Genomic DNA, 19158 nt, shown 5'->3' with positions numbered 1-19158 from the left:
CAACCTCCAATTTCGGTTTTCCATCATCAAATCTCTGCTCCGCGTCGTTAGCATCCCCCCTACGTGAGCCCAAGAGCGTCCCCAAAACCGATGCGGTGGATGTTGACCGTAACTATATATTTTTAATTAATGATTTTATTTTTTAATAAATTAATAATTTAAAATTTTTAATTAATGGTTTTATTTTTTTAATAAATTAATAATTTAAAAAAAGGTTTCGGTTCAATAAGATCCGACTATTTTGACCCATTACACAGCCCATCAGACTATCTCAACCTAGACTAACGTCTTAACGCTCGTTTGAATAATCAATCGAGCTCAATGCCATACGTAATACATTACAGACCAAAACAATATCGAGGCAAAACCCTTGGAAGTGATTTGTAAGCAAAAATTATACACACTTACATCAAACACTTCGCGTTTAACACAACCAACGCTTACTCAACGCCCACATAAACCATAACTTTTCTATCTCGGAAGTACTATCTAGGCTTGCTTCTAGTTGCTACACTAACCTGCCTACGTCGTATCAACCTCTACACAACAGTAGACGCAAAAACGGTTCGACCCAAAAACGGTTTTAAAGTACTTTGTATTATCACGGGCTTACGGTTGAATCTGTTTGTGGGCTAAAAATATACAGCAAGTCTCTAATCCTATAACCATTGCCCCAAAAGGAAGCCAAACAGAGACCCATTATGGCCATTGCAACCACCGAGCATGCAGGCGGGACCGCTTGGCTGCTACCCAAGAATTGTGTCGCAAGAAGGCCTGCTAGCGTCGAACTTTGCATTCCCGTGCATAGTGAAATCGTTCTGCTTACGTTTTCCTCTTGCCTGGTTACAATAATATCATAAAATTATAAAAAAGTTGAATACAGATTCGGACATATATATGAAACTGATTATTTGACCCCTAAACAATCATATAAGGGTGTGAAGTTCTGACACGACCTGAAAACACGACACGAACCTAACATGAAATTCGTGGGTTTGGGTTTAGTCTAAATGGGTTTGGGTCAGTTTCAGGTTGAACTCGAAAACCCGTTTAACCCATTTGTACTATATTATATTTTTTACAATATGTTTTATGTCATAAATTAAACTGAGTGTGTATTTTATGGCATAATTATACGAAATACGCATAAGATTTTATAATTCAAATGTAATTGTATTATATATACATTTGTGTGTTTTTTTAAAATAAAATTTAATATTAATATCTTAATTTGCGAAAAAAAAAATCGGGTCGAACGGCTCGTGTTCGGGTCAGCCCGTGAATATTTTGGTTGTGTTCGGATTCATATGTAAGACACGCTTTTTGGGTTCGGGTCAGCCCGTGAATACTTTGGTTGTGTTCGGGTTCATATGTAAGACGCTTTTTGGGTTCGGGTCGGGTTGAACCCCCCAACCCACGAACATGACCCGTTTTGCACCCCTACAATCATATGATCAAAAGGATTACCTGCAGAAGGGGAGTTTGGAAATGTAGTAGCCAGCGATGAACGATACGACGTGAAAAGTCAAAACGGGCCAAAGTAATTTGAGACCTTCGATTGAAAGGATTTGGGCCCGGTTAATAGCTAGAGGGCTGCCGATACAAATGGATGTACAAAACATAGCCACAAATGGCATCACGGGTTGAAGAACAGATACTACTGGTTTTGCATATGTATTGAGTACTAAACCGAGCGTCACTGGAACAAGAACAACCTGCAAATTAACAACAAAAACGCAGAAATCAAAACCAGTTTAGTTATATACGCCGGTGAGCAGAAAACCGACATAACCGAACCGAAACAAAAATCGACATTGTCATTCTTGAAACATGCCAATTCCGTCCAATTATGCCACTTTAGAGCAAATTTCAAATTTGTATCATTTCCGTCCCTGACCTTCTTGAAACATGCCAATTCCGTCCAAAAAAACTAAGGTTGAATTGAATAATTGGACAAACCAAAGGGACGAAAAATGGCAGCTAAGTCATGTTTTCTTGGATGGAATTGGAATGTTTCAAAAATGTCAGGGACGGAAATGGTACAAATTTGAAATTTGGTCTGAACTGGCATATTTAGACAAACTATAGGAACGAAAATGACAGTTAACTCAATATAAATTAAAAAGGTTAAATATAATAACTTAAATGTAAACATATAAGAAAGATTCTGAAATTTTGGATTATACTTTTCATTTTTGAATCTTACGTAATTTTGTTACAAAAACCAAAAAACCCGAAAAACCGAAACCTTGCTAAAATTGAAAAAAAAAAAAAAACCGAAACCGAACGAAACCGTCCACACCCCTAACAAATGAGTTGAACAGGTTTAATACCTGTAAGATTGATTTAGACATTGCGATAGCGTCAACAGGGACAACGGAACCGATGAGAAGACCGGTTAAAAGAGGGGTGAAAAGAACAGAGGCAATAGTACTTGAACTGGTCAACAAAATACTTAAAGCTACATCCCCTTTGCTCAAGAAGCTAGCGTAGCTAGACAACTGTGCACCCGAAACACATGCCATTAACACAAATCCTGCATAGAACATGGGAGCTACACCGAATGATCTAGCCACGAATACACCGAGAGCCGGTTTCAATGCGTATTGGGCTAGAAACCCCATGGATAATGGTAAAGGCCTGCAAATATGATAAGATCACGATCAAAATCTAAAACCCGTCTTATATTTGGATGTTAATTACATGCATTTTGAATTAACCGAAACGTAGGCGAGTAATAGCGTGAATATAGAGTGACCTTTTGAAAGCAAGAGCAAAATCTTCTATGGAAAGCTTAATACCAATTGACAACATGATCCCACCAAGAGCCGGAGCATAGAGTTCCTTCGACACCCTGCAAATTTTAACAAAGATTCGGTCTTTATTAAACTATTCATCAAAACCTCATGAAGCGTTTTAAATAGTTATTTAAAAGCGGAAATATAAATCCAAAATAGAGGCAAGGTCTGTCTACATCCCACCCTCCCCAGACCCTATAAGTAGCTTTGCTATTTGTGGGATTTACTGGGTATGGTTGTTGTTGTTGTATTTAAAAGCGGAAATATAACAAGATTCAAACCTCAGAAGAACAATAGATAAACCTCAAATAGAACACATGGTAATATTGATTTTGATTGGATTAAACAAATGGAATATGATACAACTGACATGAAAGGTATTTTAATAAATATTTGTGTAACTTGTGTATCAAATTTTCTTTAAAAAGGTAGATATAAGTAGATAAAACATCAAGCAAGATCCAAAAGCACAGAAGAACAATGGGGGCAATAAATAGATTACATAAACCTCAAAACATAACACATGCTAATAATGTATTAAACAAATAGCATATGCTAATACTGTATTATAAAAATAGCATATAACTGACATGAGGAGTATTTTAATGATTATTTTTGTAAATTTTCTTTTGCGCTGAAATGGTTAAAACCACTAAAACACAGGAAATTAAAACGTTATAAAATGAGCAACCGAAGCGTTAAACTTTTTTGATTTTGCACTTAGTCGTTAAAGCCACTAAAATACAAACTAAAATACAAACGGAGACTCAAAAAGTAATTTACTCTGATAATTATTTATGTAACTTGTACATCAAGCTTTCTATAAAAAAAAATGGTAAATATAACATCAAGATTTATGTAACAAACACATCATGATCTTGGCATTGGTTTATCTAAAAAACCCTAAAACCCCTTATTTTAACAAACACACAAAAACCATGATTAATAAACAACCAATTACCATGTAAAGGTCAACGGCTGAGTCAAAGCAGCAACCGCCGTGAGCGCCACCACAAACGGCAGCGCCGCCGAGAGAATTTGCGAAGCATCACCGTTCACAACCACCACCGATCCCGAATCAGGGTTCGTAACATACGACAATATATTATTAACCTTACCTTCTCTTCTACACCACCCCACTTTTCCGATCAAATTTTCCGACGTCGAACACGCGAATGCGGCGGAACAACCGTCGCCGGAAAAAGATAACTTCGCCGGAAAATATTTTTTCCGATTGATGGGTTTTAAGAAAAAGGGTTTGTGTGTTGGGGTTTGTGTGTGTGAATTGAGAGGTGGGGTTACTGAAAGGTGGGGGATTGAGGATGACATTTTATGGGGTTATTGGAGTTTCTCTCCGGAGAAGAAGATCTAGTTTTTTTTTCCGGCGAGGAATTCCGGCGAAGAAAGTAAAGTGCGTGAAGAAGTATGTAGATGGACGATAAGGAGATAAAGTGTGTTTTTTTTTATTTATTAAAATGGTTTTTGGTGGAATTATTTTTTGGGGTAAATTGGGAAATTAATTTCATGTTTGGACAACTGTTGAGAGGAAGGCGTACACGTGGTTTTAATTTGACAAATGTATGAAACTTTAACTTTAATTTAATTTAATTTAATTTAACTAGTTTTAAAACCGTCACCACGTTGCGGTGAAATTTTTTTGTTATTTAGTCTGTGTTTATATGTGTTTGAAATCACTACGAGCGCGTTGCACACGGAATTGCTGACAAGAATAAAATGTAGAAAAAACACTAAAAAATAACCGAAAGGAAATCAACTAAAAAAGTTGTATGGTAATGATGTTGTTCTGTAGAAGCCCGTAGTCAGAGATGAACAAATAGTAATGGGTACCCGTACCGAATTTCCGAACCGAAAGATCCTAAGTACCAGTTCGGTACTGACGTTTGGTGTTCCTAGTACCGGTTCGCTACCGGGTTTACCTTCATATACCGATACCGTAACCGGTATTTTTGGTACCAATACCGATTCGGTATCAATTGGCACCGAACTCATCTCTACCCCTGAAACTAAAAGAAAGTTGTACGATACCGTTGATGTTCGTACAGTACCCGTGATCAGGGATGAGCAAATGGTACTTGGTAGCAGTACCAAATTTCTCAAACTAAAAGATTATCAAACTCAATCCGGTACCGAATTTTGGCGTTTTATGTACCAGACTGGTGCTGGTTTGTACCTTCATGTACCGATAATGAACCGGTATTTTCGATATATGTACTGGTTAACACCAAGCTTATCAGACTTAAAAAGTAAAGGAGATAATAATTATTATAATATTAAGATAATAAAACTATACAAAAAAACTGTATATAATATTTTTATTATATTTATAGTTTACTGTTCATTTGATTCACTTTAGGAGAATTCCAAACATAAAACATATGTTAATTATATGTACAGAAATCAAGAAAAAAATTTGAAAAAGGTACTTATCATATTAATATACTTCAAAATTTATGTTATTATTGCGATCCATATGTTTAAATGAAAATTAGGAAAAATAACTAAAACTTGAAAGAAATAAGCAACAAAGTATGAAGAAATAAGCAAAATTTATGTTATTATTGCGATGGTCGCCTGAACCCTAAACCCAGGCCCACTGGAGATGTCCATCTAACTCTGTCTGTCTCCGTTCTAGCTAGATAAGTGATCCTCGAGCCTGGAGCTGCTCGTTGTAGTACCAAGACGGTCGGCCAGAGAAAATGGTCGGCAACCATCACTCTCTCTCATCTTTTAATCGTTCTCTTACGTTTCTCTCTCTTTCTCTAGATCTCACTTGCGTATATGAACAACCCAACACCACCCTCAGATGACGTGTGGTCTACTTTGACACTCACCTGCCCACTTGGTTCTTTAAGACCGTGGGGTATGGTGGGGCGGGGGTTTGGGGCATGGGTTGACACGTGGACTTCGTTGGGCACCGCTGGTCAGTTGCATGTTGGGTCGGTATGGCGGGGCGTGGCTAGCCCGCGTGGGTTGGCCACGTGTTATAATTTTTTTTTTCAATTATTATAAAAATACACACAAAATTAAAAAAAAAAATTCAAGCCACCTATAGCCTAGCCAACCCAGCCAATGAGAGCCGGCCACGGAAACCGCTAGGCTCGCGCAACGCCTGGGTTGAAACCCCCACCCAAGTAGCCACGCCGAAACCCAAGCCCACCCGGGATGGTAACTTGGGCGTTTGTACCCAACCCATGCCCCCAATCCCCGCCCCATACCCCATAATCTAATATGAATGATATTACCAATATGACCTTATTTCACTATTCATTCAGTTTTCGTTTTATTAGATATAGATATAGATTTAATTTAATTTAATTTAATTTAATTTAATTAATTTAATTTAATTAATTAATTAATTTAATTTAAATTAATTTGATATTAATAAAAAATGTTGTTATGAATTACTAGTTTTATTGTTTTTATCGATAGGAAGGTAATGGATTTGGTTTTGGAAAATTGGTTTTTAATAAACTAACATTTGTCTCGTTGGTAAATAATAATATTACGTACGTAATTGGTATACAATAATCCTATCTATTAACATGTTGGTACTCAATGAACTTCTGTTTTTTTAACTGAAGTTAGTTTTTAATTTTTATTTATTACACAAAAAGTCCATGTAGTTGTAATTTACTAGTTTTAACTATTTTATAAAACAAAAATACCTCAAGGGACTGTAATTTACTAGTTTTAAAATAGTTAAAACTAGTAAATTACAACTACAGGGACTGTTTGTGTAATAAATAAAACTTAAAAACTAACTTCAGTTAAAAAAATTAACGGAAGTTCATTGAGTACCAACATGTTGATAGGTAGGATTATTGTATACCAATTACGTAGTTAATATTATTATTTACCAACGGCACAAAGGTTGGTTTATTAAAAACTAATTTTCCTTTGGTTTTTGGTTGCTTGATTGTAATTTTAGGAGGTTACTTGTTTTAGAGTGGTTGTAGTCCATGCACTTCTCATCTCATCTAAGGTGATACGTCGAGCATGTGTTTTATGGGTGGACTTTAATGTTACAGGCGTTATCTTTTAGTCTGGGTTGTGGGGTGGTCGTGTGTGTCGTTTTTCATTTCTTGTACCGGCACTGTAACACCCCGTGTTTTCGAATGTCAAAGTCAAAATCAAAGTTTGACTTCTTTGACTGTATTTAGTCTATTTTCATATTTTGTATTATGTGGAGTAAGTGTTGTCTATCAAAAGAATCAAAGTGATCGAATGTTTAATCAATACGACCGTTTATCGACCTTGAATAGTAGGAAGTAACAATGCGATAAAGTTAATCAATCAATCATCAAGCTAATCGACTCATCAATCAAACTCGAGACTATGCGAAATTGGTGTTATGGTTACTTGTGTGTGTGCCTTATGTGTTACCTGTGCGTGTTTACTTTATGTTTTGTGTGGTATTCAATCGCATCAATCGAAACTCGAATCTCAAATCGAATGCAATCGAAATCGAATTATGACGAATGGTAACGTAAGGATAGTGTGAAATATAGGTGATTGTATGTTAGATATAGTGGTCGGGATTAAAAGTAATTTGAATAGGAAACTCTATCATATTCGCATCAGCTTCAATCGAAATCGAAATATCAAAAATCGTTGCACCGAACACTCGAACCAGGCTGTTGATCGATCAGACTGTCCCACCAAAGAGTGAACCTAAACCCCTATTTGGATTTTGAGCTATTTGAAAACCAGGGGGTCCACTTGAACGAAAATTATTATTATTAGCAAAATTATTATTATTATTATTATTATTATTATTATTATTATTATTATTATTATTATTATTATTATTATTACTACGCCAGCCCGAACAAAAATTATTATTATCAAACCCACTAGATTGACCTCTACCGAAACCTCCTCCTACGAAATCAACTTGCTCCTCACCAACTAGCACTGGACACGCACTCGTATCGTGACCCCCTCGGCAATACTCACATTTGTCTACCTTAGCCTTAATTTCCTTAAGTTCCCTAGACATGTTTTCCTACACAGCGGCTAAACTAGGATCCATGGTGACATGGTTCACCCCACGGGCGGGTGCACTAGTAGTGGTATTAGAACTACCACTTTGATACCGCTGATCGGCTCGCGATTGAGATTGAGACTGAGCAAATGCCTCAAAACGCTCTAAACACTCAGCAACTGTGAGAATACCCATCATATGCCCCCCCGCATTAGTATCGAAACGATCACGAGTCTCTTGGGTGAGACCGTTATAGAATTTCTCACATAAAGCCCAATCGGAAAGACCATGTTGGGAGCAACGAGCACACAGGTTTTGGAACCGCTCCCAAGCAAGGTAGTAAGGCTCGTCGGGCTCCATGCAAAAAGAGTGGATTTGGTCTCTAAGACGTGAGGCTTTAGCGGGTAGGAAATATTTATTCAAAAAGGTTTGACGAAGCCCCGCCCATGTGGTGAAGGTACCGGTTGGTTGAGAGTCCAACCAAGTAGCCGCACGGCCAGCTAGTGAAAACGGGAAAAGCTGTAGGTAGGTGGCATCGTTGGGTGCACCGTGAAGGCTAAAAGTGGCGAGAATATGGGAGAACCGGTTTATGTGGGCCGGTGCGTCCTCATCCTCGCGACCGTGGAACTGGATGCTATTGGTGATGGCTTGCATGGCATAAGATGGAATCTGCCATGAGTTCTCGCTAACTATAGGTGGAACAGTAATGGGTGACGCTAGACCAGTGAAGCCTTGGGTGGCTTGTTGGTGAACGGTCTGCCTAGCGTTGGTCATGTGTTCTAGGTTCTCTGGGATGCTAGAGGTGCTAAAAGTAGGGCTATCGAGTAGGGAAATCTTAGGTGATGTTTTGGGTGATTGAAGTGGGGTGGGTAATGGAGTTGAATCGAAATTGGGAAACTGAGACGTGGATGAAATACTAACCTGTGGGCCTTGGCCCAAACGAGACGATGATGATGACTCGGTGACTGGTGGCTTCGGTGGCGGTCCGTGCGAGCGCAGATGTGGCATCCAATATCCGCAAAAACCTGAATGTGAGAAAAGCAACAATAGTCACTACGACTCAAACGAAAATAAAAGACTCAAACAACTAAACACGTAGCACGTATATGTCAATAAAGTCTATCAAAGCTAATGAACGCGATTGCCAAGAGTCCCCGGCAACGGCGCCAAAAACTTGATGTGTGCTAAACAGACTATAAAAGTTAACTAAATCAGATTCTCTAAGCTAGACACTAAAAAGCTTTAATTCTAGACTCGACCTAAAACCACACAATCGGCAAGTGTACCGATCAATGTAGTATAACCTAGGAAGTCCGGATATCGAACCACAGGACTCTATGTATCACGTAAATTAGACTCTAACAGACGCTGACAGACACGACTTAACTTGTTTTAATTGTTTTTTTGGGGGGGGGGTGTGACGGAAACTAAGGAAATCTATATTAAACTACTAAATTAAACTAGAACTAGACTAAAGACGAATAAAGACTGAGGACTTTTCTTATATGAGAACGAGACCACCTAGACAAGAATCCTGGATTGTTTTTAAGAGATTACCGATTAAGTTAAGTGCACGAGTTATGGAACCGGGATCTTAAAATACTAAACCTATTAAGAACCATCGAGGCCCCTCGACCCTTCTCAAGGAGAAACCTGTGGAACTACCTAGGCCGTTAATCCTACCGGTTATTAGACGCCTTTCCAGTTGTCTAATTATTGTGTAAGTACCCTAATATTGACCTATTCTTTTCCAATCCTAGGTCTAGGGTAGTTTGAAGTAATTAATTTGACTTGATAGACTAATAAGACCGACAGGTAAACCAAGACATGACCTTTTCCAAGGACTATCTAAAGCAATTCGCCGGGTAAGACCTACCAATAGCCCCTCACTTTCCAGGTATTAGGACTAGTAGAACACTAAGACTTAGCAAATTATTATCAGTTACTTCTAGGGGTTATTGGCCAATTCTCCCTAAAGAGTTAAGGTTTTCTTATGTGATATAGACACTCACCGAAATCCTAAACCCTAATATGACTCTATGTTGTGATATAGACCATCACTAAGAATCATATGAAGCAAATAATAACAATAAACCAATTCAAAGTACGCATACACATCAAACCATTAAATCAAACCGCTTACAAAACACAATTAATCCATAACAATCATGCAAATAACATAAACGGCAAAAACTTTAAATTAATCCATTCATAAAGTCTAGGCGGTTAATAAATCTAGCCGCGCATGTTCATAAACGAAAACAATTCAAAGATGTTCAACAAAGAATTCATTGTAACAAGTTTCGTAAGAAAAGTCAAGAACAAAGAACTAGAAAACCCGATTAGATCTTCAAGTCTTCTTCCCCGAACTCGTACCGATGATTCCTAGGCTTCAGAATCTCCGAAAAAGCTCCAAGAATGCTCAACAATCGCCCAAGGAGTCCCCAAAGTCGAATTAGGGTTTTTTCCCAAGTTTAGGATGATTATATATGACTTCCCATAAAAAACCCTTATTAAATTCGTAATAATTGCCAGCCAGAAGCTTCTGGCTAGGCGCCACAAAATCAGGGACTGGGTGGTGGGGTGCCACCTTGTTTTTCAGCTCATGTACTACCTTCAGTCTCTCGCCTGGTGCCACAAACTCCTCCTGGGGTGCCAGAGGCTCTTTTTTCAGCTCTTTAACTCTATTTCAACTCCTCGACCTTTCCAACATGCTTCAAGACTTAACACTTCTATATTTTTACTCGTTTTACTCGCTTTCTCGCATATTTGAACATCAAGACCTGCGAAACACGATTTGATCAATAGTATGCATATTCTAACGAAAAACAAAACTAAATATAACTAAAACTATACAAACTGTACACGAATAAGTGATGTATTTTGCAATACATCAAACATCCCCACACTTACTCTTTTTTCGTCCTCGAAAAAGAATTATGCAACGGAATCAGAGACGAATAATCACTCGGGTCAAAGCATAGATATATTTAATTAAAACCAAGTCTTGCATTAGCTGCGATTGCGAATATACTTGTCCCCTTAAACCCGAATCCAATCTTAAGCCCTTATCATGTGAATTTAATTTAAGTGCGGTCAGTCTACCTAGGGTCTCACGCTAGAATCAACAGTCCACCTACTCCCGCCTCAAGCTTATAGGACTAAAGGAACGATCACTGGACCAATTCCCAACCGTCTTATATCAAAACCAGGAGAGTTTACAATCAGATTTTTTTTCTTTTTCCATTTTTTTTCTTTCTTTTTTTCTTTTTTCGTGAGTCTAGACGGTGCTTCCCTAGCCAAGAGGCAATCCGGCTGTAGAGTCGCTATCCCCAACTCAAACTACATAGGAATGCATTACTTTCATTTAGTTTCTAGCTCACTTTTTATTTTATTTTATTTTTTTTTCATGATCACAAACTCTAACGGTTTTAACTTATAACGGTGCCCCTTATACTATTATCGGCAGTTTTAATTTCCCATATCTCCTAGGCGAAAACCCACTAGCAGACCGACAATTAAGGTATATTGACTAAAAGGGACTTAAAACCAAACCCGGGCCTATCCACATATCCCTAACTAGACGCAAGCTCGATTTATTTTAACTCATATTATTATTATTCGAACCCGAGCAAAAATTTGTCTTTTCTATCATTTTCCGCTTAAAAATGCAAACTTCTTTTTTATTCGAAAGACATTTTTCTGATTTTTCAATTTTTTTGGATTTTTCAATTTTTTAATTTTTTTTTGTATTTTTTTAAAAATTAAGACTCGATTATTTACATGTATCCCATCCCCACACTTAGAGATTGCATTGTCCCTAATGCAAGAACGAAAATACGACTCGACAACTACCTAAAAATAAAAACTACCAACGAAATAAATAAAAATTGTACAACAACAAAAAGGGAAACGACTTAGCTGAGTATGTGAGACTGTCAAAGTGCCAGTCGTTTCCACATAAGCCCTCCAATTCGATACGCGCTCAGCAAACAACTCCTAACCTCGGACACGCGAACGAAAGCGGCTACAAATACCAACCTAATCAAGCAAACACCAAACACTAGCAAAAGATAATATATAGGATACTAAGTGTTAGTGCAAACATCCAACTACCAAACGTCAACCATCCCCAAAATCCCAACAAACTTGTTTAACATATTTAAGTACAAACCAATGGATGAGGATTAAAACAGCATAAAGATAAAAAGAAACAAAAGATATAAGCTATCATCCTCGCTGCATCTTCGCCCTACTCCTCATCACTTGCATGCACCCCACTGGCCCCTTCTTGGGCGGGTATATGGGTCTCGTTTCCTGTTGGCCCGACTTGAAGTTCCTGCACCTGACATTCTGCAAAACAGTTCAAGTATGACAAGACAAAGAAAAGCAGAATATTAGTCACAAACTGTTTTTTTGGTGTTTTTGGATTTTTTCATTTTTTTATTTTTTTTACTAAAATAATATATACAAAAACAACGGCAGTATAGCATTTCGTTCGCGGCCGTAGTGTAAAAACAAAGTGACGTTAGAGCGACGTTTTGCAAATCTCTTTTTAAGCATAAACCGAACCTCGCCCGAATGGAGATTGAGTACGGGCGAGTGGTATCACAAATCAAGTGAGCAAAATACGCACTAAGACACTAAGACTACTCAAACACAATTAAACCGACACCAAAGACCCTAAACTAACCATTAAACTAGACTCGATCTAACGTAGACGCAAAGTACACAAATTACACAGTATACCTCCTCCCGGCACTTTAATTTCACTGAAGTAAACCCAAGTGCCTACCAAACCAAAATCCGACTCCTAAGTATGGAAGCAACGGAAACGGGCCGCAAAGTTAGATAAAAATCACCTTTTATAGCAAAAAGTTAGCCGGCCCGGTATCCCCACACTTATTTCCAACTATGCCTAAAACAAATCAACCGGTTAAATCCAATAAACAAACCCGAACAGCCCCTCTAGAACCTGTAAACAGCCTAAACAAGCTCACATGTGGTATCTGAACTCATAATAACGGACGTTAGGCGTCAACAACTTGAGTTTTAAATTTTGAATACAACCCACATATTGAAACCATGTTAAAAATTCAACTGCTTTGTAAAAATGTGCACTTCATCTTAACCCAACCCGTAGCAAACAACAACTAAACCGAGCCTCCCGCATCCAAAACTCATCATCACTTGACAAAACTGGACCAAAACTTGACCTAAACTAACACAAAGACCTGACCCGACACTAGACTACAAGACTCGACCACTAAAACTATTAAAATCGGACTCAAAGTACAGAGAAGGTGCAAGATACATACCTGAGATTCGCTGGAAATAAGAAAAACGAGAAGAAAATTTCGGTTGAACCTTGATCCCCCAGTGAAAACCGATTTCGATGGTGAAATATGGTTGAATGGTGGTGGTATGTGAAGTGGTAAGGTGAATTGACGTGACAATGGGGAAATCGGTGGAGCTATACGTGGAATTTGATGGATTAGTTGTAGATGGTGAGATGGTTTTAGTGGATAACAATGGTGAGGTAGGGAAGTGAACGATGGTGGGTAATGAGGGTAAACTGGTGTTCGGCGGTTAGGGAGGGGGGTAGGTTAGGGGGGTTATCGGTTTCAGTAGTGAGGGAAGGGGGGTTGTGACAACTCGAGTTTCCAAGATTTCTATTTTGCATTTATTGCACGTTCATTGTTTGCTTAGTTGTTTAATTGCACAATTAGTTGCTATGGAATTGTATACGTTTTGATACAATGAAGTGTATTGTGTGATTGTGCATGGCTATGTGTTAATTGTGAAAGACTTGTCAATTATATGAACTTGGTGGTGAAACTGTGAAATTGTTGTGAGATGGTGTACTTGTGTAAAAGTTAATACTTGAGGATGTAGAGAGTAATTAGTGATATCCTAGTGATACTTAACCCTAATCCCTTTTCACTAATCATTACACAAAACAAAGCACGTACTTTCATTCTCTGATTCCCTGGCAATCATCATCATTTCCATCACAAGCACAAGTCTCCTGCATCAATCTTAATCTTGCAATCTAGTTAGAATCAATCCAAGGTAAATGGTTATTGATTGTTTGATTGTTTTCAATCCTTGATTATGTGATTCTTGTAAACCCTAGTTCTTCACATGCTAATTCTGTAATGTTTCTGTGTTTATTGACTCTGATGATTGAGTAATGAATATGATTAGTTGTATGCCGATAAGATTGTTCATGTAATGATTGTTGTTAATCATCGATTGATTGCTTATGAATTCTGCAATGTGTAAGACTGAATAGGGTTCCTGATCGTATGAAAACTAAAATGTAACTGATTCAATGAAGTTGAATATTGTGTGATTGATGCTAGTCCGAAGTTTGTATAAATGTTTAGTCAGAGGTTTGTAACCCTAATTGATAGTCCGACCTTTAAAACCTATTAAGAGTCTGAGTTTTAATGTAGTGGCCTTGTCCGATTTTCTGGTGATATGTAATCAAGCTTGTCCGACTTTTGTAAGGGAGTTAAAAGGTCCGACTTTTAACCCTAGTATGGGGGTCCGAGTTTTTCATGAACATGGGTCCGGATATTGTAATAAATAAAGGTCAGTTTTATGTGTATTGCATGAGTGTCCGAGTTTCTTTAATGGATGCCCCTTAGTCCGAGTTTTACCCCACTTGTTGTCCGACCTTTAACAACATCACAAAGGTCCGAGTTTTGGCCCCTTTCCCCTTGTCCGACCTTGTGAACCCCCTACCCTAGGTCCGAGCTTTAAACCCCCACCCCCCATGGTCCGACCTTTTTGACATAGGACATGGTTGTCCGAGTTTTGGGCCTTGGAGCTCCTGTCCGAGTTTTAGGGGTGTTTCCCCTTGTCCGACTTTGTGTATTGATCAAAATGAAGCCATGAGTTATGTGTTACATAATATTGAATCTGTTAAGTTGTGTATGCTACTTTGTTAAGCCACTAACTCCGTTAAACTTGTTAAGTTTATTAACGCCGTTAAATGTACTAAGTATGTTAACAGTGGCAAATATGTTAATATCCATGTTAGACTAAACTGTGAAATCAAAGACGTGACGCATGAATTATTTGAACACGATTAACTGTTTACGTGATGTATGATTCTATATATAATCGTATGATACTGAGTGCAACTGTATGATCCTGCATGTATGAACATTCTATGTGATATCAGCCTGTACACAATAAACACACAAAACACAGTTGCTTGAATATCAATGACTCACAAACCCTAATTTGATGCAAACACTTACATCGTATCATGTGCAATGTATCCTAGGTCGTGTGTAACGGACTTAGACATTTAATAAACCCTAGAAGCAATAACATACCGAGCAAACCAAGGTGAGTTCACACAGCCAAGGCATGGGATTCCCGGGTTGGGAATTGGGTTGGAAAGATTTGAATTGGATAATTACTTGTACTTACACTATTGCTAGACTATATACCATCGTCCTCAGGTTAGTCAGGACACTTACGTAAAACCTACGTAAACTAGTATCTACCACTGTCTCCCGGGTCGGGAGGACACTTACGTAAAACCTACGTAAACCCCACGCGTACCACTGTCCTCGGGGGGCACTCACGTAAAACCTACGTGACCTTGTACGTATTCCTGTTCTCAGATTAAGAAGAACACATGGTTACAATAGTCTAGTAAGGATAAACATGGGAAGCCCCCATTAGTAATAAATATAATCACGGGAAACCCCCACTAATAGTACATACATACGTGGGAAGCCCCCACCAAATGAACATACGTATTACTGCTACGAACTTACTTTCTGTGAACTCGCTCAACTAGTTGTTGATCCTCTGTTACATGCCTTGCAGGACCTTAGGTACATATGGAGCTTGCACAGGGAGGAGCAGGTCGTTGTGGACAAGGATCGTGAATGCTATGATTGAACGTTATGACATTACATACTTATTTATGATTGGGCTTTTACTTATTTGCTTCCGCTAAACGTTGAACTATTACTTATGTTTTGAACACCTTTCATATGGATGGGTTTGGTTTAATGACATTTACTTTTACTATATACATTGTTCTATATGATTGGTGGCTTGATCCTGGTCAGTCACGCTCCCAAGCGGTAGTACTCCGCGTGTGGATTTTGGGGGTGTGACAGATTGGTATCAGAGCCATTGGTTATAGAGAACTTGGTTTTAATATGGGAAAAACGTTTTTATTAAAACCAGACTATAACCAGAACAGTGCTCTCAACGATCCACAACGACGCTTCGCTCCACGTGCAAGACTCAACATCCTAGGTAATAAGGTTTATATTTATTGCCTACATGCTAGAATTGCATAGAACTTTGCTCGTAGTATGCTTAGATTTCGTTGCTCACTATTTGTTATTGCTTGAGAACACCTATGTGCTTACACTCTTCTGTCACTGCACTATTCGCGAACCTTTCTCACTTATGTTGCCTTTGATGTGAAGATCAATGGCCGGACGAATTAACTTGACACAAGCCCAGTTGACGGCTCTTATCAATGAACAAGTTGCTGCGGCACTTGCAGCTGCAAACGCAGGAGGTATACCCTGCAGTCGTAACTCATCCTAGGATCTTTAGATCCTACGTTCCTAAACCAACTGTTATGTTTAACCTCATTCTGTTCTTACACATTAGGTCAACACGTTCAGCAACCTGTGTGTACTTTCAAGAACTTCATGGACTGTCGTCCAAGCACATTCAGTGGCACCGAGGGGGCAGTGGGACTCCTCCATTGGTTTGAGAAGCTAGAATCAGTATTCGAAATGTGTGAATGCCCTGAGGCTCACAGGGTCAAGTACGCCACTGGTACTTTGGAAGGAATCGCGTTAACTTGGTGGAACGCGCAAGTACAGATCCTAGGGTTGGCAGCTGCTAACGCCACCCCTTGGAATGATTTCAAGGAACTGATTAAACGTGAATACTGCACACGGGAAGACATCCACAAGTTGGAAGATGAATTTTACCATTTGAAAATGACTGGGTCAGAAATCAAAGCTTATACTAAACGGACGAACGAGTTGGCCGTGCTGTGTCCAACTATGGTGGACCCTCCAATTAAGCGTATTGAGTTGTACCTCAAGGGGTTAGAGCCGGAGATTCAGAGCCATGTGACATCGGCTAATCTTGATAATATCCAAGCTATTCAGCGCCTTGCTCATCGTATTACGGATCAGGCAGTGGAACAGAACAAGCTGCCAAAACGCATCAGTGCTACCACTACTGCTGTTACTACTTCTACTACTCCCAGTGACAACAAAAGAAAATGGGATGGGGATTCTAGCAAGGGTTCAGCAACAGTTCAGTCTCAGGCTCAACAGCAGAAGACTGATCACTACCAGAGTCCTAGTCAGCAATCTTCTGGTGGTCACAGGCAGAAAAGGTATCAAGGATCTCACCCTAAGTGTCACAACTGTAACAGGCATCACAGAGGCCAGTGCAACAAGGGTCGTTGCCAAAGGTGTCTCAAGATGGGTCACGAGGCCAAAGACTGTAGGAGTCCACGGCCTGCGAATCAGAACCAGCAACTGCAATTACCAGCTCCACAAAACCCACAACAGCAGCAACAACGGGGCAACAGGGGATGTTTTCAGTGTGGGGCTGAAGGTCATTTCAAGCGTGATTGCCCCCAGTTAAACCAGAACCAGAATCGCAACAACAACAACCAAGGCAATGGTAACAACAACGGTGGGAACAATAACGGTAATGAAGCTAGGGGTCGTGCTTTTGTGCTGGGTCGAGGTGACGCAAGGAACGATCCTAACGTAGTTATGGGTAAGTTTCTTCTTGATGACTTTTATGTTACCGTATTGTTTGATTCGGGTGCGGATACAAGTTACGTGTCTTTGAATGTTAGCCAAATGTTAAAACGTGCACCAACTCCTCTAAACACCAAACATGTCGTAGAGTTAGCTAACGGAAAAAGTTTAGAAGCAACACACATAGTTCAGGGTTGTACTCTTATCCTCGCTGGTCAGACTTTCTCCATCGACCTCATTCCTATAGTTCTGGGTAGTTTTGACATTGTCGTCGGCATGGATTGGTTATCCAAGTAGCAAGCAGAGATCCTATGCAAGGAGAAGATCATTCGTATTCCTCGTTCGGGTAAAGAACCTCTCGAAGTTCAAGGCGACAAGAGTGGTGCAGTGGTTGGCATCATCTCCTTTCTCAAGGCTCAGAAATGTTTACAAAAGGGTCATACTGCCATTTTGGCACTTGTTACTGATGCATCAACGAAAGAGAAAAGGATAGAGGATATTCCAGTGGTACGTGATTTTCCTTAAGTGTTTCCTGAAGACTTACCTGGTCTACCGCCTCATCGCCAAGTCGAGTTTCAAATCGAGCTAGCTCCAGGAGCAGCACCTATAGCTCGCGCACCGTATCGTTTAGCTCCAACCGAACTGGAAGAACTGTCAAAGCAACTACAAGAGCTCTTGGATAAGGGCTTCATTCGTCCAAGCTCTTCGCCTTGGGGAGCTCCAGTATTATTCGTGAAAAAGAAGGATGGCACTTTCAGGATGTGCATCGATTACCGCGAACTGAACAAGGTCACAGTGAAGAACCGCTATCCTCTTCCTCGTATAGACGACTTATTCGACCAGTTGCAAGGGTCGAGTTACTACTCCAAGATAGACTTGAGATCAGGGTATCACCAGCTGAGAGTCCGGGATGAGGACGTCTCCAAGACAGCATTCAAAACTCGCTACGGTCACTACGAGTTTCTAGTCATGCCATTTGGGCTTACGAACGCGCCTGCAGTTTTCATGGATCTTATGAACAGGGTGTGCAAACCCTATCTAGACAAGTTTGTCATTGTTTTCATCGACGACATCCTGATCTACTCCAAGAGTCAGGAGGAACACGAGCAGCACTTACGTCTTATCTTGGAACTTCTTCGAAAGGAACAACTGTACGCCAAGTTTTCAAAATGCGACTTCTGGCTTCGTGAAGTCCACTTTCTAGGCCACGTGGTAAACAAGGATGGGATTCATGTTGATCCATCCAAGGTAGATTCGATCAGGAACTGGCCTCCACCGCGTACACCAACGGAAATCAATTCTTGGGTTTGGCGGGGTACTACAGACGATTCATCAAAGACTTCTCCAAGATCGCACAGCCGCTTACAAGGTTGACACAGAAAGGTGTTACCTATCGTTGGGGTAATACACAAGAAACGGCTTTCCAGTACCTGAAGGATAGACTATGCAGCGCACCTATTCTCTCATTGCCAGAGGGCACAGACGATTTTGTGGTCTATTGTGACGCATCGATACAGGGGCTTGGTTGTGTATTGATGCAACGGGATAAAGTTATTGCCTACGCCTCTCGTCAACT

At 39.6% G+C, this 19158-nt stretch overlaps 1 protein-coding gene across 1 annotated transcript; it reads right to left on the bottom strand.

The window, feature by feature from the left end:
- Positions 1 to 356: 356 nt before the first annotated feature.
- Positions 357 to 4282, bottom strand: LOC110873487 (probable sodium/metabolite cotransporter BASS3, chloroplastic). Its single transcript, XM_022122429.2, has 5 exons — positions 3760 to 4282; positions 2759 to 2854; positions 2334 to 2640; positions 1468 to 1715; positions 357 to 839 (listed from the first exon to the last, which is right to left on the bottom strand). The coding sequence occupies exons 1-5, from the start codon at positions 4125 to 4127 to the stop codon at positions 602 to 604; spliced, it is 1257 nt and encodes a 418-aa protein (XP_021978121.1). The 5' UTR covers positions 4128 to 4282; the 3' UTR covers positions 357 to 601.
- Positions 4283 to 19158: the final 14876 nt, after the last annotated feature.

This window comes from Helianthus annuus, chromosome 8 (assembly GCF_002127325.2).
Source record: "Helianthus annuus cultivar XRQ/B chromosome 8, HanXRQr2.0-SUNRISE, whole genome shotgun sequence".
Lineage (NCBI taxonomy): Eukaryota > Viridiplantae > Streptophyta > Magnoliopsida > Asterales > Asteraceae > Helianthus > Helianthus annuus.
The sequence above is the reverse complement of the archived record's forward strand: the minus strand, read 5'-3'. Positions and strand labels throughout refer to the sequence as shown.